Source organism: Borostomias antarcticus (assembly GCF_949987555.1).
Source record: "Borostomias antarcticus genome assembly, chromosome: 17".
NCBI lineage: Eukaryota > Metazoa > Chordata > Actinopteri > Stomiiformes > Stomiidae > Borostomias > Borostomias antarcticus.
In genome coordinates this window covers 14119190-14145744 of record NC_140250.1, presented here as the reverse complement: position 1 = coordinate 14145744, position 26555 = coordinate 14119190, and the positions used below count along the sequence as shown (strand labels likewise).

General features: G+C 45.7%; 1 protein-coding gene across 1 annotated transcript in view; it reads left to right on the top strand.

Annotated features, from left to right (window-relative positions):
* The window catches only part of nalcn (sodium leak channel, non-selective), a gene marked incomplete at both ends in the record, with an annotated part of 135162 nt that overhangs the window by 67548 nt on the left and 41059 nt on the right, over positions 1–26555 (top strand). The window contains 2 exon segments of the mRNA XM_084452216.1: positions 2820–2957; positions 4106–4180. Coding sequence (XP_084308342.1) covers positions 2820–2957; positions 4106–4180 — 213 coding nt within the window.

Here is a 26555-nt window from a genome sequence, read left to right as displayed (position 1 = left end):
GGTTACAAATGCAATGCATCAACGCAATAACTTTATTCCCAGGGCTTATTCTCGTGGCGTTTACATCACATGGTTGAGATGAAGCAATTTCACTTTATTAAAGAAACAAGGCAAAGCATGTCATTCCTTTGTCTCACGGTTGTGAGACTGCTGTTGAGTGGTCTGCATTGGAATGTGGCCTGGCCTGGGTTAATGGTCGTGGGGGAAGGGGGATACAGGGTCTGTGTTAGTTCTTATCAGGATCCCTAACATTCCAGCATGAGTGACATGTGTCTCAAAATATGGTCAGTAAACTGTTTGTCATGTCCATCTCCACTACTGTACATATGTATGTATGAATGACTGAATGAATGATTGTATGAATGAATGTGTGAAGAGAAGGAAAGAATATACAGGTATGTGTGTATGAATGAATGGATGAATGAATGAATGATACAGAAGACCCCAGAAAACAGGAGCATGGTCACGGTCGGAAAAGCCACGCGCGCTCCCAGCAGCCCCCGCCGCCGTGGCGCGGCTCACATCTGGCCAGATGTGGCGCCCTCCCCCGCCTCCTTTGATTTCCAGACTCCCATCAGCTTCTTTCTCTCTCATTAACCACATCTCTCTTCTCATCCCTCGCTTCCCTCCCCTCTGTCGTTCCCGTGACTCCCTGGCGGGGTTATGGGATTTGGAGCAGCGCTCCGTAAACAGATGTCCCTCGTTTGTGGCGTGCCATCTCCCCTCTTTCTAGACACACACACACACGCACACACACACACACGCACGCATGCACATTCATTCACACACCCATGGACATGCAGACACACACATTTGTTTATGCAGTCTTGGGCACGCGCGCGCACACACACACACACACTAGTTGAGTTAATGATGTTTGGCCATTTCCCTTATGGGGAGATGTGTTGCTGGGTTATCTGCAGTGACAGGGAGAGGAGAGGAGAGGAGAGGAGAGGAGAGGAGAGGAGAGGAGAGGAGAGGAGAGGAGAGGAGAGGAGAGGAGAAGAGAGGAGAGGAGAGGAGAGGAGAGGAGAGGAGAGGAGAGGAGAGGAGAGGAGAGGAGAGGAGAGGAGAGGAGAGGAGAGGGGAGGGGAAGGGGAGGGGAAGGGAGGGGAGGAAGAGAGAGGAGGAGAGAGGAGAAGGAACCCTGAGGCCAGTGAGTCTCAGCTGTCTGGCCACCGACCTTCAGGTGACCTCCACAGAGAGGAAGCAGCTGGAGACGGGCATACGTCACTCCCAGTCCCTGGATACAGGAAGCAACGTCTCCTCCATATATGACCACTTCCAATTATCACAGACAATGAACTGAATTTTACCAGTGCCTTAGCTTCTGGCTTGGGCATTCCTGCCATCTGTAGGCCCCTGAGGACTAAACGTACAGCCTAATTCCGAGATGATGACTTCTCTACTGTCCTCATCGACAACGACAGCATCTGGTGTATTGGCTGTAACATTTCAAAATACATTGTGTTCCCTATTACACAGGTTGAACATGGAAGATACACAGGAGTGTTTTAAGGTTTTGGCTGAAGAGTGAACATATGGGATTATGCCATGAACTAACAGGTCAACAATCCATCAGGCCATGCGATGTACAACCCTTTGTACACATAGCAGCCATTCAGAATGTGTGACAATGTCTCAGTAACTGAATTATGTTCATGGTGCAGGCAATGGGGGGGGGGGGGGTGCTAGGATACCACAGAGAGAGATTGAGCCTGGTTGGGAGGACTTGTAGGAAGTAGGAAGACAAGCTAAAGCCCAATTTATGCTTCGTCGAGCGACACTTTTGACATCATGGGGACACTTTTTTTGTGAAAAAAAAGTGGCCGAGGGCTGTCGCGCACCAACAGATGTGTCTAATGTCGCTGACTCCGTCACATATGGTCACTCAAGTGTAATTGGATAGCTAGATAGAAGGCTTGTGCGTTGCCATGGATATGCTTGTTCCGCAGCCTTGTTTTAGTTTTGGTGTCACTTGACGTTTGGCTGTCATGGAAGGAGTAGAGGAACGGCTCTATGAGCTTGTGAGGAGATATCCCCATCTATACAATTAATCCCTGCCCCTTCACAGAGATGCCCAAGTACTGCAGAATTCGTGGGAGGAATTCCAGTACACCGGTACAGCCATCTCTCCCCATCAGAATGTAAACAAACCACAATGAAAACCGCACTCTGAACAACCTCTTTACCTCAGATTAAACTCTTTCACTCAGATAGCCGCTTCTCTCAGAATGACAACAAACGCGCGCAGCTGATTGTTGCCATCGAGACGACGCGAAGTGTCGCCCGAAGCATAAATGCTACATGTCGACCAAAACTTTTTTTTGTCGAGCGACGCTTTTCAAAAAGCATAAATTAGGCTTAACTTTCCTTGTAGTTTTAACCCAACCCAGTGCTGTTGCTGTCTCTGTTGTTGTAGCCGTACAAGGTGCCTCCGTACGCTATTTGATGATAAGTGATGTCCTGTATCAATAGCAGTAGCCCTTACTGAGGTAGAACAGTCAGTTGTCTACTACTACACTACAACGGTGTCTGGGCCAGGTTTCATAGATAGATAGATATATCTATCTATGAATATAATAGATAGATAGTCCAGTCCGTGCACAGAGTCCATTGAGGTCGGGCCAGTCTGACCAGATGTCAAACCCAGCAGAGTGTGTGTCCATCTTGAGGCTGGGCTTTCTCCCACACACACACACACACACACACATGCAGAGAGGGAGGGAGCGGGAGGGTGTATGAATTTTTCTCGTCTCTCTCACAGGTACTAGTGTCGATACACAATAGCTCTCTAACCCTCTGCCCCCCCCTCCCAGGCCTTTATGTCGATGTTCCAGATCCTGACCCAGGAGGGCTGGGTGGATGTGATGGACCAGACCCTGGTGTCCGTAGGTCACATGTGGGCCCCCGTAGTTGCCATCTACTTCATCCTCTATCATCTGTTTGCCACCCTGGTAAGAGACTGCCACACACACACACACACACACACACATCAGACTTGAACCTAGTCTTTATCTTACCTTTAGAGGGTTGGAAGAGGAGACACTTTCAAAAAATGAGGAGTAACCGCACACTCGGCTCCAATGGAAAAGTGTCTATTGGACCAATGTTTCGGCCTTAGCTTTCGTCAGGGTACTTGGAATTTGTCATGCGCATCCAGGCTTTAAGTACTGTAGGCTACTGTATATCGCCCTTTAAGTAACAGGTGCAGGCTATCATTTAATTACAATAAAGGCGGTCACAAAGACAATAGTGAAAAAACAACAGTAATGACATTAGCAAAAACTTTCAAACATCTCTAGCATTATCTCAAACATGATCAAAAACAGTATCAAAACCATTTATCAAAGACTATAAACACTTTTAAACATTATAAACAGTATTGACCTTCAAATGAGTCTTTTACTGTTGTTTTTTCACTATTTTCTGTATTGTCATATGTTGTTCGAAATGTATTGCGGCTCTCTTGGCCAGCGCTCCTTACAAAAATATTGTAATCTGAGCAGGACTTCCCTGGTGAAATAAAGGTTAAACAAAACAAACAACAACAGAAAACAGCCTCCGGGTGAGAGGAAGTTGCGAGGACAGAACACCAACAAATATGATTAAAGGAGCAGATCTCATTCGCCAGAAAGGCATCTGGTCATGTCACTCCCGCCCACCAATAGAGATACAAGTTCGAAAGTCATCATCATCGTCGTCATCGTCATCATCATCATCATCATCATTATTATCATCATAATCATCAGCAGCCTCATCATAATCATCATATCATCATCATTGTTATCATGATCATCATCATGATCATCATGATCATCATCATGATCATCATCAGCATCATCGTCATCATTATTATCACCATAATCATGATCATCATCATCATATCATCATCATTATTATCATGATCATCATCATTATTATCATCATCATCATCATATCATCATCATTATTATCATGATCATCATCATTATCATCATCGTCATCATCATCATCATATCATCATTATTATAATGATCATTATTATTATCATCATCATAATCATCATCATTATTATCAGTATCATCATCTTCATCATCAATGATGTTGTGTTGTTGTGTTTCAGATCCTGCTCAGTCTCTTCGTGGCTGTGATCCTGGACAACCTGGAGCTGGATGAAGACCTGAAGAAACTCAAACAAGTAAGGTCTAGTTGAAGATGATCGGGACGTAGGAAATAGCGATTGTATCGGTCACATGAACACAGCTGTGTTTCCATCGCCTGGGATCGGGGATCGAGATCGAGTAATAATCCACCTCGCATTTATGATAGTAATAATCCACCTCGCATTTATGATAGTAATAATCCACCTCACATTTGAAATGTTCCTGAGGTACCGTCAACATGCGTGTCTCCAGTTTGTTTTAGATGTGTGGCTCCAGTGTGTGTGTGTGTGTGTGTGTGTGTGTGTGTGTGTGTGTGTGTGTGTATGTTTGTGTGTGTGTGTGTTTGTCGGCTGCCGGGGTATCGAGTCGTGGCTCAGTAGTTAAATATCTCTAGGGATTCACTGGTGATTAAAGCCCCACTATGTTATTGATTTCATCCTAAAATATCAGTTTCAAAGTCGATCTATTGGTGTGCTGGATTATTATAGTGAGAACAGCAGCTCTTCCATTCACACAGAGGGGTCCGGCGGCCTGTATTTGCACTATGTAACTTTTGACCGCGAGCCGTGGTTTTCTCTCGCATGGACGTTCTGCTTTACCTTTAGCTCTGCTCTTCGAATTTGCCGGCAGACTCCGTTTTCCTCAGTTGTCAACAAATGCAGGTGAGAGGCGTAACAGGCGTCTCTCAGCGTTCTACGACAATGGTACTGCGGTTGTAATGGCTCTAGTGGCCTTTAGGGGCCGCTAAAGTGCACAAAACTGGACCGCTACATAATGGGGCTTTAAGCAAGCTGTGTGCGCAGCCCCCTTTCTCTCCCTCCCTCCCTCTCTCTTTCTTTCTCTCTCCCTCCCTCCCTCTCTCCCTCCCTCTCTCTTTCTTTCTCTCAAATTCTCCCTCTTTCCCTCTGCTCCTCTGTCTATTCACTCACTGACCTTCTGACTGCTTGACCTCTGACTTTTTGGCTGGGCTGCGGAAGGAGAAGGTCAGTGTGCAGTATCAAGTGTTGGCACACAGCACGCTGCATTCCTATTGGCCACATACTAGAAACACGTATAGCAACACAACGGTCTGGAAACAAAACAGAGGCATATGTGTTGAAGGTCTGTATAAATACAATATCTCTCCCTCTATAGGAATGAACTATCCATCCATCCCCGTCTCTCTCTCTCTCTCTCTCTCTCTCTCTCTCTCTCTTTTATTTTCTTCCGATTCTAACAATATCTCTGCTGGACTTCCTCGCTGGAAAAAGACTATTTTTGAGTGATTTCTCTATTTCACAGTATGTGGGTCTTTTCTGTGAAAGTATAAAACATCAAGCAATTAATTAATTGTGAATGGAGAACCTTGCTGTACATGATGCACACATGCACATGTGCGCACACACACACGCGCACACACACACATACACACACATACACCCTCACACACACACACGCATCCCTGTCATTACACAAAAAATCTAAGTTCTCCAGCAAAGAAATTCCAGAAAATGAAATGTTACCTACCTACCTACCTACCTACCTACCTACCTACCTACCTACCTACCTGCCTACCTACGCACCTATCTAATGTACTTACCTACCTACCTACCTACAGTATCTACCTACCTGCCTACCTACCTACCTACCTACCTACGCACCTTATCTAATGTACTTACCTACCTACCTACCTACAGTATCTACCTACCTGCCTACGTGCCTACCTACCTACCTACCTACCTACCTACCTACAGTATCTACCTACCTGCCTACCTACCTACCTACCTACCTACCTACCTACTCACCTACCTATCTACCAACCTACCTACCTACCAACCTACCAACCTACCAACCTACCAACCTACCAACCTACCTACCTACCCCTACCTACCTACCTACCTACCTACAGTATCTACCTACCTGCCTACGTGCCTACCTACCTACCTACCTACCTACCTACTCACCTACCTATCTACCAACCTACCTACCTACCTACCTACCTACCAACCTACCAACCTACCAACCTACCAACCTACCAACCTACCTACCTACCTACCTACCTACCTACCTACCCCTACCTACCTACCTACCTACCTACCTATTGAGAGAAGGGTAAAACCCATTTAGACTACCAATATCCATCTCTACAAGTCATACAATAAAGGCTAGTGAGTCGGTGTTTGTGTCTGAATGTTCCATCATGGGTTGCACACACACACACACACACACACACATGCACACACAGAGTAATAATTAACCATTTCAAGACCATGAGGGTCTTTATTGGCCACACGTGACACACACAAACGCACGTGAGGGGCAACACAGCACACACACACACACACACACACAATAATAATTAACAATTTCTAGACCTTGAGGGTCTTTATTGGCCACATGTGGCACACACAAACACACACTCCACACACACACACACACACACACACACACACACAGTGACGTGCACAGACATTTTCGGGGGCAGGTGCTCAGTGAAAAATGAGGGCAGCGTGGGGGGGGGGGTGCTGACAGATAATTTGTATTTTGATTGTCGCGCGAGTTGTTGGGGGGGGTGCTGACAGTGATTTTTGATTGTTGCGCGAGTTGTTGATGGGTGGGGGGGGCATTACTACATAATACGAAATATTTAACTTCAATATACTGATAGCTTCACATGCTGTATTCTTCACATTGGTCGTGTGGTGGTCATCATTACGTTAAATCCATTAATTGATTATGACTAGAGTCTAGCTTAGGTGGGCAGTTGGCTAATTTAGGCTCAGCTGTTTGGCGCTGTATGAGACTTACTTCACAACAGAGACAAATAAATGCAAGTTATAGTTTGGCAACTGAGGCTTAGGGGGCAAACAATACACTCGTTTGTTTTATGTGTTACCTGGCTGGTAAGCTGTCATCACTCGGGCACTCTGGATGGGGAAAGGGCAGGAGAGGAGTAGCGGTTATTACACGCTTTTAATCGAGAATTGATCGATGTCACCATGGGCCACATACAGTAGGCCTACACTGTAAAAAAAATAAAAATAATAATAATATAACTTTCTAAAGGGCACTTGCCTTGTCCAGAGGGCAAAGGGCAGGTGCTCTAGCACCACCTCGTGTCTATCTGTGCACGTCCCTGCACACACACACACACACACACACACACACACACACACACACACACACACACACACACATCTTCAGTGGTTGCTGGTGGAAGTTGTCTTCTGCATGTATCCCATCCAACCTTGTCCTCCTCCAGGGGCAGCCAGGAGCAGTGGGCAGGCAAGTCCAAGTGCTCAGTCCAAGTCCTGGTCAGGGACCGGACTGAAGAGCATCTGTTCTTGTGTATGTTTTTCATATTGGGTTCTTTGGGAGGAAACCCTTGCGAACATGAGAAGAACATGCAAACCAGCATGCTGCTCTACCTCCCGAGCCATGCACGCACACACACACACACACACACACACACACACACACACACATCCGACAGACTCCCCCACGCCTGGGTGGTTATGTCCTGTCTACTGTAGAGTGATCAGGAGCAGTGGCTTTAAAATTGCCTTTTTTCAGGTGCTTCAATCACAGGCAGAGGCACTAGGTTATATAAACAGTAGACTGGAGATGACGCCCCCCATTCTAGCCAGGGGGCCTTTTTAGCTTGACCAGCGTCATCAACCACATGAGCTCGTTAGAGCTCACATAGTAGTACTCGTTATAAGTTGTTTTTCCAATTGCCAGTACAATAAGATAAGATTAAAACGATAAGACTGAAACTAGTATGCTATGTATTTCAGTAAAAGTATAGTCTATTCTACTGAGGGACACTTCTACTTTTCAAATCCAGAGTTTAGATAAAATAAAAGATTCCTGGCTTGTTTACTCATTGTTTAACATGTTAGGGGTCTCATAGATCAGTAGTGTATCATATTAATTCAAAAAGAAATTCCATCTTTCCACTCTATCATTGCCACAAAGGAATATGCATCATGGGTGGGGGACAACACGTTTACTGTGCACTTGTTTTATTTTATTTAACCTATATTTTACCAGGCAACTTAGTTAAGAACAGATTCATATTTACAATAACGGCCCATTTTGGCAAGAGGCCAAAATTCACTGCTCCAAGAAATGAAGGGAACACTTAAATCATCAATCATCATCATGGATCTCGATGGAAATCTTCATTGATAGCATTGTGTAATTCGTCAAGAGCAGAATTATGTAAGAACGGCCAATGAAAACCAAAATCATTCACCCAATGAGGGCTGGATGTGAGGATTAAGTGTTCCCTTAATTTTTCTGAGTTGTGTACAATAAAATAACCAGACTGAACCCAGTTATCCCTCTCTTCTGGTAAAACGGTAGAAAGTTCCATTTTCTCTTCTGCATGTCAAAACGGATGTCAGTCGGTGTTCCTGGCGAGGATTTGACACCCGGAGCTCACGCATGCGCGTTGGTCCCTGGAAGGACGTCTCTCTTCCTCTCCTCTTCACGCTCTGCTGGGCTGGGATGATTGGCATGCTCAAATGAATTGGAAATAATGGAACAACAAATTGCAGGTGGATAATCTATTCAGAAAGCGTGTTCCTACAAATCACACAAATCCAAGTGCGTGCGTGCGTGCGTGCGTGCGTGTGTGATCCAAGGCTTTGTTACGTGTGACACCCCCTGGGGATGTAATGATTCTTTGAAAACTGTTGTGTGTGTCTGCCTCACAGCACTACACCTCACCATCACTGTGTGTGTTTGCGTGCGTGCGTACGTCTGTTCATGTATACGTGGGCGTCTATCAGATCTATCAGTCACTGCATCGCTCATCAATATCACTTAATATCACAACCACGCTGGGTTCAATATCGGGTCCTCCACACGTGGCCACCTCTCTAACCGTCTACGCCACCTCTCTAGCGTCTACGCCAGCTCTCTAGCCGTCTACGCCACCTCTCTAGCGTCTACGCCAGCTCTCTAGCCGTCTACGCCACCTCTAGCCGTCTACGCCACCGCTCTAGCCATCTACGCCACCTCTCTAGCCGGCTACGCCACCTCTCTAGCTGGCTACGCCACCTCTCTAGCCAGCTACGCCACCCAAAATCTAGAGATCTCATTGCTCATTAGGGCGGCGTTCATACTGAGGAGTGAGAATAACCAATTCAACTCAGTTACACATGCATGGGTGTGTGTGTGTGTGTGTGTGTCAGATAAGCTCCTCTTCATAATGGAGTAAACACATGCTATTGGTCTTCTAGCTCCTCACACCAGTCTGGCACAACGCTGTCATTTCTGCTAATTTGATTTTATTCATCCTTTTATTTCCAAAGGGAGTCATTCTGACACCACAACCTATTTTGCAGGGCAGTCTTACAAATAAATATAGGCTATGCATATCGTTTATACTACCAAGTCCATTATGTCCATTATTATGTCCTACCAAGTCCAACAAACCTCCAAATCTGGGGAAAAAGTGAGACACCTTCCAGCCCTCTCTGCTCTGGAAGAGGATCTTTGGAAGACCTCCTTAGCAGCTGCTCAAAAGCCCTTGGAGACAGGCCCTATCACTGGCTCCATGACCAGGTGCTGAAGGCAGTCGCCGAGATGATAGCCACGTCCTTTAACACCTGAAAAGGCCACCACCAGCCAAAGACCATCATGTTCCTCAGAGCCGGAGAGAGAAGACCCACCAACACACTAAGGAAGAGCCTGGTTTCCTCACCACTGCCACCGACTGGCAACTGGAAGTGGACCTGGGAAAGCAGCTAAAGTCCCGGCTTGGATAGCATCAACTCGGCTTCAAGCAGACAACTTCAAGCAACTAATCATGCTGGAACTCACAGTGCCCTAGGAAGAACATATGGACGAGGCCAACGAGAGGAAGCCCACCGAGTACCAGGAGCTTGTGGAAGAGTACAGAAGGCAGAGATGGGGAACTCGCTGTGAGCCTGTGGAGGTGGGCTGCCGAGGATTTGCAGGCCGTTCACTCTGCAAAGTGTTTACGCTACTGGGCATCACCGGGGAGGAGAGCTACAAAATCACTCATCAATCAATCATCAACACTGTGCCCACAATTAACCCACTGATGCCAGTTTTTGCCACCAAAGCCGTTTCACTCAAAGACGATGCTTTACTTTGTATTCTACAATGCAGCACACAGAATTCTCCTGGTGTCTAGCCCTGGCTTGCTGCCTCTCTCCAGCCCCTATTGCCTCTCTCTGGCCTCTATTGCCTCTCTCTGGCCTCTATGGCCTCTCTCTAGCCTTTATCTGCATCTTCTATCCATCCTCTAGCTGCCTCCCTGAGGGTCGAGGGTAGAGAGGAGCAGGTCAGTGTGCACTCAGCCAAAGTCTGACCGTCTCGATTTGGAAATCCATTTTTAAAAGCGGACAGACGCAAACGCCCCATTTAGAGCAGCAGTCAGACCACAAACACAGCGTAGGGGGGTAGGCTCGGAGGGTTGGGAGGAGGGAGGGCGGGGCTATGACTCATACAGAGTCACACTGACGAAATGCAGAGAGGTACTGTAATACCAATGCTACGATGATGAGATGGGATATTATTCACTTTGATTCCTTTCTCATTTGGATTGATTTCTGGACATATTGATTGATTATTGCAGTGCCACTTCTTGATGCAGTCAGTTGATGGTTTTAGAGAAATGGAGAGACACTAGCTGGTGTCGATATACAGTAGATGTGATCTATCTCTTGTATCATACAGCTGTACAATATGTATCTAGATTATAGTACATAGTGCCAGCCTGTCAACACCCACCACCATATCTACCTTGACAGCCTCATCATCACATAGCCCTCCCCCCAGCCCCCTCTCATTAGAATGTCCAAGTGTGTTTGTGCGTGTGTGTTTGTGTGTGTGCGTGTGCCTACGTATGTGAACGTGTGAGTGTGTGTTCAGAGAGAGGCAGTACGCACACCGACGCCACTTCTGTTGTTAACTTGCGTCCGACCCAGCCAGCTGACTACACTGCAGGCTTTGTCAGAATGACTTGCATCTGACAGAGCCAACACAACATTAGTCTTGATTTGGGTGCAGAGAGAGAGAGGGAGAGAGAGAGAGAGAGAGGGAGAGAGAGAGAGAGAGAGAGGGAGAGAGAGAGGGAGAGAGAGAGGGAGAGAGAGAGGGAGGGAGAGAGAGAGGGAGAGAGAGAGGGAGGGAGAGAGGGAGAAGAGATGGAGAGAGAGGGAGAGGGGGTGGGGGCTATCCTCAGTGTCCAAAGACTATCCTTAGTGTTGACTTTGTAATTACAGACCACCAGTTTGCATTTATTTTGTTGTCCACATAGTGCTGGCACACACACACACACACACAGGGATCATTAGCAATTAGAGATTGAACACCCGGCTGATTCCTCGTTGCAGGTGAGCCAAATGTAGCAGGAAATACCTAATGACACACACACACACACACACACACACACACACACACACACTCACTCACTCACTCACTCACTCACTCACTCACTCACTCACTCACTCACTCACTCACTCACTCACTCACTCACTCACTCACTCACTCACTCACTCACTCACTCACTCACTCACTCACTCACTCACTCACTCCCTCCCTCCCTCCCTCACTCACTCACTCACTCTCTGTCTTTGTCTCTCTCTCTTTCTCTCTCTCTCTCTCTCTCTCTCTCTCTCTCGGCCCATGTTTGTCTCATCAATGTTGATTAGGATAATGCATTTACTGCATGAAATTAGGTTTGGGGTGACATTTTAATGAAATGTAGCACAGTGACAGACAGAGTGCGGGGGAGGGGAGCAAAGAAATGTGTAATTAAGACAACACAATGGTGATGATGACGTGCGCGTGTGTGTGTGTGTGTGTGTGTGTGTGTGTGTGTGTGTGTGTTTCTTTGTGTATTCGAGAGGAAGGAAGGTTAAACTCCAAAACTAATGGGAGTCGTGAGAGAAAGAAGTGCTGGCACTTTGGCTGTGTTCAGCTGTCGGGCGGGGGGACGGGCGGTCCCTCAGAGTCTTGAGTGTGTCTCCGTGTTCTAATGGACGCACTGAGCTGTGATCTCTGTGTGAGACCCACTCTATCCTCTCTCTCTCCCTGTTTTTAATTGCGGAGTTACTGTAGTAAAGGAGCCACACCGGCAAGACCGCACGCAAACACACACTTTCTCGCGCCCTCACACACACACACACACACATGCACACACGCACACAAACACACGCACACACACACACACACACACACACACACACACTCCACTGGAGGAGGAACCAACATCTCCCACAACATCTCTCATCATATTTCTCTCTCTCTTCTCTCTCGCCTTCTGTCTCACTCTCACTCTCTCTCTCTCTCTCTCTCTCTCTCTCTCTCTCTCTCTCTCCCTCTCTCTCTCTGCCCCTGTTTGTCTCTGTAGTCGTTTTCACAACTCAGTAGAGAGAAAAGCACTTAAATTGAAAGTGAAATGCCACCTGGTGCCCTGCACATGCTGCTGTCTGTTCGAGTCCTGTTCTCTTGTTGTGGGTAAAGTGCTGCGCTGTGTTGCTGTGGGTGAAGTGCTTTGCAGCTGCAGGTCAGCCTGGCTTGACCCGCCACCTCCTCCACCTGTCCTCCTCCTGGGGGACGGCAGCGGGGCCCGGTCCAGGGCCGTGCTCATATCGGATGAGCCGCGCGGTTGTGTAGGTGTGGGTTCTGTCTCGTTACTCGTACTGCCATCTAGCGCAAAGCTCTTGAAAAGCCCGATTCATATTGCCGTTTATTTTCTTCTTCCATCTTTGTTCCGCTCCAGTTACCGCGCTGCGCCTCACCTCGGCAGACTGCTCCACAGAGACTCTGCATTTTGGATGAAGAGGCATCGCTTCACCGATTGTGTTTGAGAATTGTTGGGTTATGGCATTCCGGTGTACAGTACTTTCTATTATTGTTGAATTGATTTGAGAGGAGAGGAGAGGGGGAGAGGGAGAGGAGAAGGGAGGAGAGGAGAAGAGAGCAGAGGAGAGGGGAGGGGGGAGAGAAGAGGGGAGGAGAGGAAAAAAGAGGTGAGAGATCCCAGTGAGAATATTGTATTAAGGAGTGCTGAATGTCACCTTCAGTTTCTTTTCTGTAGAAGGAATCCCACAGATGACACAGGGAATTGTGTGTCTTGCTGCCTTTTTGTGTTTCACACACACACACACACACAGACACACACACACACACACACACACAGATATAGCACTCTGCCCATCTCAGACTGGCAGAGAAGGTGACAAAAGTATGCGTCTAAGTGGTCTGGGATTGTAGAGGCTATGTGTGCGTGCGTGCGTGCGTGCGTGTGTGTGTGCGTGTGTGTGCGTGTGTGTGCGCGTGTGTGCGTGTGTGTGCGTGTGTGTGTGTGTGCGTGTGTGCTTGCGTGTGGAGCGGGGGCGCCCGACGGCAGCTCTATAGCACGGCTCATTACCCAGTCAATGACGATGAGAGATTGACCTCGCTAAACTCCCATTGCTTCCTCTGGGTGGGAGCTGGGTCTGGAGCTGGTACTGGTTCTGGAGCTGGGACTGGAACTAAGGGTAGGACTGGAGCTAGCACTGGGTCTGGAGCTGGGACTGAGTCTGGAGTTGGTACTGGAACTAAGGGTAGGACTGGAGCTAGCACTGGGTCTGGAGCTGGGACTGAGTCTGGAGTTGGTACTGGAACTAAGGGTAGGACTGGAACTAGCACTGGGTCTGGAGCTGGGACTGAGTCTGGAGTTGGTACTGGAACTAACGGTAGGACTGGAGCTAGCACTGGGTCTGGAGCTGGGACTGAGTCTGGAGTTGGTACTGGAACTAAGGGTAGGACTGGAGCTAGCACTGGGTCTGGAGCTGGGACTGAGTCTGGAGTTGGTACTGGAACTAAGGGTAGGACTGGAGCTAGCACTGGGTCTGGAGCTGGGACTGAGTCTGGAGTTGGTACTGGAACTAAGGGTAGGACTGGAGCTAGCACTGGGTCTGGAGCTGGGATTGGAGTTGCGACTGAGCTACATTTTATTTATATAGCACTTCTCACAGAGATGACTCACAAAGTGCTTCACACAGGTTAAAATGCATACAAAGAATCAACTAAATTAAACACAGGAAACAGGACAACAGTCATAGACATACAGTCAAATTAATTTGACAAACACTTGTCTTAACAGAAGTGTCTTAAGCAGCTTCTTAAAAATGTCCACAGAGGCTGCAGTTTTCAAGTTCTGAGGAAAAGCATTCCACAATCTACAGTAGGAGCCACAGACTCAAAGGCTCTGTCATGGGTTACCCTGTCTTGGGCCTGGTGCGAGGGACAACCAACAGAGCTTGGTCAGCAGACCTCAGTGTTGACTGTCGTTGTCTTTTATCATTGTCCTTATTTCAGCTCTGCGTTGTGTTTTGATTACAATAAAAGACGGCCCCCTATCTCACACAATACCACACAGTCCAGTGTCCCTTTTCCAGGTGTATTCCAAATGAATCTCTCCAACACGGGATTTGAGCGACAATCAAAAGCTGTTTATTACAGAATGTTTAACATACAAAAGATGATGGCATATAGTCTTATGTACAGCTGACCTGTCTGTATGCTGTCTGGACTCAAATCAAAGCATCTGAGCTCGAGCACGGTTCTTATGGTTCGAGGGCGTTCCACCCACCTTCTTCCCCGATCAGACTGGTCTGGTCTCTCATGTGGCTTCTGGCCTTGCAAGGTCAAGATACGCTTCGGCGCCCAGCTCTGACTCTAACCACAACAATTGCTGTTTGGCACAGAATGTACCAGCCCTAAGAATGTAATCTTATCGCATAAGTCTATGGAAGAGAGACACTGTTTCTTACAGAAAACTCCAGCCGATATCCATACTCAGAGGTCAATCATCACAATTTAGACATAACAGGATCAGATTAAAAGACATTTCTCTGAAAATACAGCTTTTTTCCTCATCAGTGACCGTGCTGGGACTATGCATGGAGCAGATCAGACAGATGTACAGGTGCCCGACCATGTAGGGCTCTATACGTAATTACAAGAACCTTGAACTGGATCCTGAATTTAACTGGAAGCCAGTGCAAGGAGGCCAGGACAGTAGTAATATGAAAAGTTCTACTCAACCTGGTCAACAGCCTGGCAGCAGTATTTTGGACAGCTGAAGGCAGTCCAAGGATGCTTTGCTGAGGCAAGTAAAAAGAGAATTACAATAATCCAGGTGTGATGAGACAAAGGCATGGATAATAATGTGTAACTCAGAATGAGATACAATAGGTCTTAGAGATACCTAGAGTTTTGCAATGTTTGGTGGAAAAAAACATGTACGGTCAAGACTTTATGTGCTTGTCAAGTTGCTTAGCCTGATCAAAGATGACACAGAGATTTATCAGGTTACAGCGGACATTACAGTTGAGGGACCCAATACAGCTGGTCACCTTAGAAGCAATGCTGTCAGCAGCAACAATGAGAACTTCAGTTTTGTCAGCATTTAGTTAAAGAAAGTTACTGGCCATCCAGTCCTTAATAGCAGACAAATAATCATGCAATGCATTAAAATGATCAGTCATGTCAGGTTTAAAGGGAAAGTACAATTGAATATCATCTGCGCAACAATGATATGACACGAGAAAAAGAGTAGAGTCCGCACACTGGAGCATATAGAACAATGGAATATCCCCAATAGTTTATTAAACATGACCTTTCAATCTTATTCGATCTTTATCAAACTTTCTGATGAAGATCAAATAAGATCGAAACATCACATTTAATAAACAATTGGGAACATTCAATTCAATATGCTCCAGTGTGAGGACTCTACTCTTTTTCTCATTTGCACTCCGGTTTGTCCTGCACCTGGTCTGCATAGTGGATGTGCAAGCCCTTTTTTTCTTTACAATGATATGACATGCCTTCAAATTTGCAAAGAGGAAGCATGTACAGAGCGAACATAATCGGACCTAAAACCGATCCCTGGGGCACCCCACAGAATAGGGGAGTGGACTCAGACATATGAGACCCAAGAGCCACTGAGAAACTGAGAGATATGAGGCAAACCAGTGGAAGGTGCTCCCTGAGACGCCCACCATCTCTCTAAGCCTGTCTAGTAAGATGCGCTGATCCACAGTATCGAAAACTGCACTGAGATCAAGCAGCATCAGAGGACATCATGATGTCATTTGAGACTCTTAAGAGCCATCTCTGTAGAATGTTTCTGACGAAAACCGGACTGGAATTTGTCAAAAATATTGTGGTTATTCAAGGCAACATTGAGTTTGTTAGCAACAACTTTATCTAAAATCTTTGAAATAAACTGCAACTTAGAAATAGGCTGATAGTTGCTAGGCCGATAGGAGAGGCTGAACAACAGCCCATAGGAGGGAACACTGATTACATCTTTCAGCAGAGATGCCGGTAAGATGTCTGAAGAACTGGAGGAGATTTTCATGCTGCTCACTAGCTCAGTTCAATCTTCCAGGGAGATGGGCAAGAAACATCCCAGAATTAACTGCTGACGAGGGCAGACTGTCAGGGGGGAGGTGGAAGGGATTAAACTAGATCTAACACTGGCAACCTTGTCCACAAAAAACGAGAGGAAATTATTGCAGTCATTATCACAGAACATGGGTACAGTAGGTGGTAGGGGACTAACAATATTCTTTAGGTGAAGGTTAGGGCTGGGGATAGGGAAGTGTTTTATGTTCTTACACTGCCATGTTTCTAGTTAACCTTCTGTGTTCAGTTCAATTTAGATCATCATTGTCCCTGAAGCGCACTGAGCACGCAGCATAGTTCCATGTGTCCTTGTATGTTTTGACAAAGAAATACTAGTAAATGTTCTGCTGTCTAGTGAAGGGAAGAGAGGGAACGTGATGCTGCCCTAGACATGCCCAGAGTGTGCTGACCATGCTTCACTTCCTCACAGCACACACAAACATACAAACACACACACACAAACATACGAACACACACACGCACGCACGCGCACACACACACACACACACACACACACACACACACACACACACACTGTTTCCTCCGTAGTCTGCTGGTCGATACTCTGCTCACCCTGTGGTGCATGATGGATCACACAGAAAGAAAGGCTATGGCCTATTAGTGCTGCGAACACACACACACACACACACACACACACACACACACACACACACACACACACAAAGTCATTCAAGGCAAAGTAAGCAGGGGTATATGTCAACACACACACACACACACACACCTATACACACATACAGTTGATGACTTTCATTGTCTTTTATTATTGTCCTTATTTCAGCTCTGCGTTGTGTTTTGTTTTCAATAAAAGACGGCCCCCTATCTCACACAATACCACACAGTCCAGTGTCTCCTTTTCAGGTGTATTCCAAATGAATCTCTCCAACACGGGATTTGAGCCTCAAGCAAAAGCGGTTTATTACATAAGGTTTTACATACAAAAGACGATGGCATGGCCTAATGTACAGTTGACCTCTCTGTATGCTGTCTGGACCCAAATCAAAGTATTGGTCTCGTTGCAACGTTCTTATGTGGTTTGAGTGTCCCCCCTCCCTCGTCTCTCCTCCGATAAGACTGTCTCTCTGGTCTCTTCTGTGGCCTTGTTTTGTCACGTTAACCTACGCCGCCTCGGCGCCCAGGGGCCTCATTTATCATTGAGGTACGCCTTCTTTTACACGGTCTTTTTCGCGAGTTCAGGCGTACGCCATTTGCCCCCCCCACATTGCGATTTATCAAGCCGTAAGGGCGAAAATTTAGTCGCCTTTCTCCGCGCTTTTGTAGGACACCTCTCCAGTTGGCGTACCGATTTACACGGTGTTCTACGCCCTTCTTGAACACAGGGGGAACTGGCGACGCCGGTGGTGCGTCGGTGAATTACTATGTTTGACGGAGAGAATAAGAGCGACAGTTCATGAACGCACAATCATGTAGGCTACTAGGCCAATTCAGCACAAACATATATCGCAATGCAAGATTAGACGTGTCCTCTAACCGGCTCATTCATGGTTCGATATGGATTTGTTCCCCAAACTGTACCTATGCGCTGTCCCAAACCCTTCCGCGCTATATGTCACACACTTAATGCAGGCACTCCATCAAACGCCAATCATTGACCAATTAGATTGTCATTAATATGTGATCATGTGGACCTGTTTGCTCTTTGGTAAGCATATAAATGACAGTCCTCCTGTGCGTAATGCGAGCCTAAATGAATCCGGCGCTACTCGGCCTACTGGCCGAGAGAACTCCAAATAGGTGACGGCGATGGCGACTGCACCCACATAAGGGCACCATCAGTGAATGAATACGTCTATGTGAATCGCTAAAATGTGCACACTAGAAATACCCAAATCATATGTGACGCCGACATGCTCATCACAAGTGTAGTGGCACGGTGGCCTGGCTCCACGCATGACTCATTCATCCTGGCGCACAGCAGGGTAGGGGCTAGACTGGAGGCAGGCGCTGCGCGTGACGGCTGGCTTGTTGGTGTGTCCATAACCAAGATACATATTCTTTGTCTTATTTACTTTTAATCTTTATTAGCATTTTCCATCCATACAACGACAATACAATAAAACATAAAAACCTACAATAACAGCTTATGGGTACATCCATCCATGCAGCTTTTTTTTCTTACTCAAATATGACAATTTTAATATTAGTGGTATCATCACACTTCCTTCTATAATCCATCCATTTTTCCCATCAAAAGCGCGCTGGAGGTGGAGGGTACAACTCGCGGGGGCACGACCGTCAGGTCAAGGACCACTGCAGACACCCCCTCCTCTGAGTCCCACCCCACGTCAGAGTCTGGAGAAACAATTTCAATCATGTTCCTTGAGTTTGTCTGTGAACTTGATTATGCATTAAACATTTCATTGAGCAGCCATATTCATTTGATATGTTTTTCTGTTGGCAGTCAAATAAATGCTGTGATTTACCGGGTGATTTAGATGAGTCTTAATTTCCCAGAGGGGAAAATGTTTAATGTGTTCTAACATTATGAAGTGGTCATCTGCGTTATTGTTCCCTGTGTTTGGTCCTAATTTAGCCTACCACAGAATGTTCTCTTTCCTCACAGCCACATGTTACAGTATGTCCGTGTATGCCCAACCCTAGATGCACAACACGTAGCTAAAGTAGGCTACTAAGCTGTAGGAGCAAACAGACAAACGTAGGCGATTTATACCTTCCGAAGAGGATTGCCTTCCTGGCGTGGACCTCACCAACTAGCACATGCACCTCCGTCTCCGAAAAGTTCCTCTTCTTTGCTCTTCGTTCCATGTTTCAATGTACCGCCTGGGTGCTCCACGCTACCTTTTTAAGCCGGTTCCTTCCGGGAAACCACGTTTGTCCACTCATGGTTGTGACCATATATGGTTGGATTAGGGCGTGGAGGGGGCGGAACACGGGGCGCGTGCGCGTACGCTCCCTTCCCCGCCCGTCTCGGATTTACCGTGCACAAAAGGGCATACGACATTTTTGATAGATCCGAAAAGCGTGTAATTATTCTCGTCGTACGCTACATTGTGCATTTTCCGCGTTTTCGTCGTACGCCCTCTTTTACACCTGAATTTACACGCTCTTTGATAAATGAGGCCCCAGGCCTTTATCTCTAACCACAACAATGGTGTTTGGCACAGAGTGTACCAGCCATGGAATGTCTTTATCTCAATTAAGTTTATGGAAGAGGGACACCGTTTCTTACCGAAAACTCAAGCCGACAGCAATACTCAGAGGTCAATCATCATAATTAGAAAATAGCTAACAGGATCATATTAAAAGGCATTTCTCTGAAAATCAACAATATTCAACACAGTGTATACTCAAAAATATCCAACACAACTGAGTAGGCTAGCTAGCTAACTACACGTCTGGACACAAGGCTGAGGCAGGATTTAGTTTAGTTTATTTGATAATAGAAAAATGAAGACCGCAGATGATTACATCATATCTTAAAAAACATTGTCAAGGATAACACAAAGTCTCAGACTTAATTCCTTTGTGGACCTTGATGTGATGACAAGGGGTACGGAGACTAGAATAAGTTAGACCTTCTAAGCTAGTCAAGCTGCAGCTAGTTAGGCTATCGCTATTTCTGTCATAGAAAACATCACTGCCACGGAATACACCTAGCTTGGCTATGTACTGAGGCACAGCTGGGTATTTGACAGTTTCTACTTAGACTGCTTCAGCAGTTGTAAACATCAACTTCATTTAAAGCTACAAGTTAGGTTAACGTTATAGTTTGCCGGTGAGACGGTGAGAGACAAAGTCAGACAGACATTAGAAAGGACCACTGGACCAAATCTCCCCAATGTTGTTTGACTGTGCAAATGTACAAACCATATGTTTGCTACTTTGTTAAACATCATTGCTGGACTATTTATGATAGCATAATTTAAATATTCAACACCTTCTAGTATTATATTGTGTCGGAGTGCAGTGCATTATATATATAACATGGTTGGAATACCCTCTAGTGGACATAACATGCATTACAAACACATGATGATAGCGTAGGCATTAGAGTAGGGTATTAGTAGCCTACATACTAATTAGTCTCGCGATGCCACACTTTCGAGATCTCCGCCACCGAAAGACTGGAGACATCTCTATCGAGAGTCTGGGCTAGAATGAGTGCCTGCTACCAACACGAAGTCCCAGGCCGACGGTCGTCTTCGCTTTTTGCGATTTTACAACTATTTACCACAGGAAACGCCGGCATACATTAACCTCTGCAAACTAGCCAGCTCACTCTGTAAAGCTGCCTCATGCTGGTGCTGCCTAGCGTAGCTGTCTTTTGGCATAACTAGTTTAGTGCTACACAGCTAGCTGACATTAACTAGCTCAGCTGGCTAGCACTAGGTTAGGGAATCCCTTCCTACAAATATTTATGCCTGTTTAAGCTTTTCAAATTGATCCCTCTTGATTAGTGCTGGTAGCCATCAAACTGCTTTACAGATCATCCGATGACAGCTTTGTGTTAACGTTAGCCATCTGAGCCAAGGGCCAACAATTTATTTTAAGAGTTGTAGCTAATGTTAAGCAAGTCACTCGCTCGTTGTTATTTTTTTTATACTTTGTGGCTATGTTTGTGTGTTGGCTGTAAGCCGACACACCAAGAAGAGGGAATCCTTTTTGTCGCTCCCTTCCTCTGTCCCTGTTGGCGTTGTTGACCTGCAGTTCTATGTTGCGACCACAAGAGGCAGTGGTCCCAGAACATCAAAAGAAAAAGACTCCACAGAATTCCCAGGTCAGCGGTGGCTGAGTGGATAGTGCGCTGCCTATAACTGTGAAGGTTGAGTTCAATCCTTGGTGTGGACATACCAAGGTACCATGACATATTTTGTCACTGGATGTTATAGAAGTTATGTAACAAGCGTGGGTCATATTTGTTAATTATAGACCCTTTTACAGTCTAGTCAGCATAGGTATGCGCGCACATTCTTGAAACAGTAGCAGAGGAAGACAGACGAAATCGCCATTATTAAGCGTACGGACTGGACTGAGGACATCATCAAAAATGCAGGCGTTTGCGGTGCCCATTTTATATCAGGTAAGTTATTTTGACTACCTGGTTTCACTGGAATGTCTAGTTGAAATGTAGCCCTTCTCAGTCCCGTTGTCGGATTCCGCTTGCTCATGCCAGACAACAGTCCTTTGCTGGTCCATTCACTTTGCCGTCAGAATAAATCGGTGTCGGCCTAGTTAGGAGAGGTGCTCATATTTACAAGTGTCAGATAAACATGAAACTTCACTTACCTAAGTAAAAGTGTCTATTTTAACAAATGCTGGGTTGAAGCTTCAAAGCACCTCCACCACCATGCACAGAAGAAGACTACCTCGGAAAAATAATTTCACTCGGACAGAACGCGTCTAAATAAGTTATTTATTGGTAGCGCTGAGGCTTCAAAACCCAGCATTTGTTAAAATAGACCCGTTTGCTTAGGTAAGTGAAGTTTCATGTTTATCTGACACTTGTAAATATGAGCCCCTCCTAACTACACCGATTTATTTTGACGGCAAAGTGAATGGACCAGCAAAGGGCTGTTGTCTGGCATGAGCGAGCGGAATGCGACAACGGGACTGAGAAGGGCTAGTTGAAATGTAGAGTAATATCTGAAGTAAACAGTAACCCATAACCTGGCTGCACGCTAAGCTAAAGCTAAGTTCAGGAAATGAAGCCCAATGATAGCTAGCTAACGTTAGCTAGTGCTAGCTAACACACTAGCTAGTGTTAGCTACCTAACTCAAGGCCCGAGGAGTTGGAGATACTGCTGTGCACGTTCTCTCAAAGTGCTTTAGCTAAGGTTAGCTACTACAAGCTAGCTAGTCCTTGTCACCAACACTTGCCTCACAATGTACGTAGCTAAACTATTCACACAGCAAGCAACGTCAGCTGACTGGAACTGTCATGAGTAGAATAACCAGTGTTGTGAAATACTGTACATTTAACAACTGGTCAGTTGATATGTTGCACAGCAATCGAGCAGGACACTATCATTAGGGCTAGGTTAGGTAGCTAGCAAAGTCAGTTGCCCAGCTGGTATGGTTATAGGCTCATTCCTATGGGATAGTTTAGTCAATCCATCAATCAAAGCTTTATTTGTATAGCGCATTTCATACCCAGAGGCAACACAATGCGCTTAGTACAGCGTTTCCGCTGGTAAGGTTTTGCCATGACGCACCGCCACGGCAAGATCCTTGCCGCCACACCAAACATTTGATACAAAAAACAATAATACAAATTAGGCTATATATAAATAAAACTTTCTAAATATTTCTGCCTAAATGCGCTTTCAAAACCACTGTCGCGCCCACATTAGGACTATTTATTTGCAATAAAGAGCCTATAGGCCGCGCGCTCTGTGCCGCTCCATGCTGCTCCTTTCTGAGGTGATCGGAAGACTCGGCGTGTGAAGGGATTTTTTCTTCAGTGAGCGGCATGAGGTTACAACGAAAGATAGGTAGGCTATTGACGCTCAAATATTACCATAGTTTTAACCAGTGTTTGAATTGGGCCAAACACTGGTGCTGGCACCTAGGCCTACTCCTCAAAATGCCTAGCCTACTGTCTAAAATACATTTATGTTAGTAATCTAAGTGCCGTTACAGCTACAGTTAGACGTGCCGACAGCTCCTGCCCATCTCAAGCACATTGGTAAAGCCTTTGGTTTTATAATTCCCTGATGACAACTAGCGGATCCTATAACCTAATATATCAATACAATTTTCCAGATGGGCATACGATTTTTGAAGAGGAAGAGAGAGGAGAATGATGAGACCAGTCAGGTAGCCTAGGTTATTGCCGGCTAGCCATGATTCACACCGGGGGATAAGGAACAAGGCAAGCTACCTGTAGTAGGCTAATGCTGCATGAACACAGCATAACAATTTTGCCCGCTTCCCAGGGACCAGTAAACTCTATTCGGCCAAGAGGAATGCCTCATGCAGTTGTCTGATCGGACAAGAAAAAAATGAATATGATAAATTGGCCTTGTGTTGCTAACGTTACGTAACGTTATCTGAAAATACAGTTTGAGCCGAAGCGGAGCCTGCTCCATTTGAGCTATGCGCTGCTGTCTGTCCGTCAGTCAGCCCTTCAAGCGAGCGTTGTCAAGGAGACATACACCACAAGTGCGAGTAGGTTCTGCAACTTTCGTGCGAGTCAGGCGCAAGCCCCCAGGATTCGAAATCTAAAGTGAAGGCCTATTGAACCGCGCCATCTTGGCTAGATTTGTAGTCATTTTGCTATTTCCGGTGACTTTTGTACTTGCACAGTTGTGCTTTTCTGTCCCACGCACGTCCACGCACGTTCCCGGCTCTCCCCGCTTTGATTTAGCAATGAAAACCGGCTTGCATATTAACCTGTTTTTGTAAAATATATCCATTGGAGAAATTATTTTTTTCATCCAGGCATCTTAGTTTTAACAGGTTAATTATAGCTGAAGATGTTTTGTTTGCTAGTAGATGGTATTCATTCGCGATAACGTTATTGCAGCCAGGCTAAATTCCTCCAGGGAGCCAGTGACAAGCGAGTTGAAAAGCTTAACTCCCCGCCAGCAGGAGCTTTGGCCGCTGCTACCGCATCTCAGATAACCCGCTGAGTTTGTTACTGCTATTTCACATTCGCCCTTGATCAATCCCAATACCGATCCATGGTAATAATGAATCAATCGTTCAGATCGGCAGTGCTGCATGCATGTTGCAACATCATTGTTAGCTTTATTAACATAACCATAGACTACATTTATCTCTCTAACGTTAGGCTATCCATCTTACACCAGTCGGCCATTCGATAGCTAGAAGCGGTCAACGGTGGACGTGGACGCGCGTAGGACAGAAAAGCACAACTGCGCAAGTACAAAAGTCACCGGAAGGCCAGAAAAGCACAACTGCGCAAGTACAGAAGTCACCGGAAATGGTCAAATGACTACAAATTTGCCAAGATGGCGCAGTTCAATAGGGCTTCATTGTTGATAGCGGTCAGTGAATGGAGTGGCTGTATCCAGTTCTATTAATACATCCATGGTCAGGCGCAGCGCTGCCTGATGGATTGTGCGACGGTCTTTTTGGCTGACTGAACTAACACTAGCTTGCGTTAATGTTCCTCCAGCCACTTAAAAAATGCCAATCAAAATAACAGAAAACAGCAGCTGTTACCATTATAACAGCTGCTGTTATAATGGTAACCTACAATACATCTGATTAAAATATGTCTATAAAACATATGATTTATTAAGTGCCTGTGTGGTTACTGTTTTAACCCGTCCAGTTACATGTAATTAATTACATTTTAAGCTCTAGGACTTTACCAGCCTTACGAGATAAGTTAGGCCATCTCAATAGGCCTACTTATAGGAAGGGGACAGGAGAGAGGAACAAAGGAGGAAGAAGGGCGGTCTCCGATCCCCCCCTTTGGTTTTGAAATCGGACTCTTTTTTTTCACACACCACCACACCAAGAGATCAGTTCCACAGGAAACACTGCTTAGTAGTTTGTGATTTAGCAATGGGTTGACTAATCACTAGATCAATATTTTCAGTTGGGGATAGGACTACAACACCACCTGTGCTGTGGCACCAGGAATCTGCTCTGACCACTTTTTATTCACCATATCATGTTATTATGCAGATTAAATGTACTGTATGTCTATATGCACTATTTTAATGCACTATTTCCCTTCTGTTCTGTTGCAGCTTTGATGCTGGGATGCCTGGTGTGGTTGAGGCCAGAGAACACCGTGATGCAACATCAGTCAGGTGTCAGCTGCTGTGCAACGCTGATGTCCAGCCCCCCCAAAGATGGTCTTCAGGTGCAAGCCCCACCTGGACAGGACATGGCCAGACAGCAGTATCTGATCATGGATGGCTGTGACTGTGTCCATGATACAGGCAGTGCAATTACATAACATGTCAAGTATACTGTACAGTAGTATACAGTAGTGCAGAGTAAGTTCTCTATTGTATAGACTAGGTGTTCAATTGCTCAAGTGTTGTCAGGTGTTGATTAAAGTGATAGTGTACAGTAGTGCAGAGTCAGTTGTCTATTGTATAGACGAGGTGTTCAATTGCTCAAGTGTTGTCAGGTGTTGGTTCGAGTGTACAGTGGTGCAGAGTCAGTTGTCTATAGTACTCTGGTTGTACTATACATAGGCCCTCACTCTAATTATAACAATGGCACACATGCCACCCCCTGGACCAACAAGTGAACACGTGACACCTTGCACCTTGTCTATACAATAGACAACTGACTATGCACCACTGTACACTCGAACACTCGAACCAACACCTGACAACACTATAGCTATTGAACATCTTGTCTATACAATAGACAACTGATGCTGTACTACTGTAAACATGTGCATTACAAAAATGGTCACAACCACAACATGTCCTGAGAGCACATGCAAAATAACAACTTATGGCTACTTTTATTGTGCATGTCTGTATGTTTAATAAAGCATTTAGGAAAAGTTTCAATCAAGACTTGAGTATTACCTATTCTGTTGAGTACTATGTTTACAATTGTTCATTCATGATATTATTACAATTGACCTTTCAAGTCTGCCTACACTTAGCTTACTTAGTTAAGAACCATTTTAATTACAATTTACTTCTAAGGGCAAATACTTTACTTTCACATCTTCATATCAATATAATATCAAGATCCTAGTAGATGTCCAAATAACCCACTGTGTCCTGGGTCTACTTATTCACCACCTAAAGGGAAGTGCAAAACAGCAAGTCATGACCTTTATCCAGAAACAAAAGTTGAACACATTGAAGCAAAATAGCTAACATTACAGGAATCATCAGTGTAACTGCTTTAGCCACTGACCGCTACCATTAATGTTATGGAAGCTGCTGCTAGTTGTTGTGAGCCCATGAGCTTACTGGCTATCCCGCTCTCATTGTGCTGGATTAGCATTGGAAGCATTGGAAGTGATGTGTCCAGGTGACA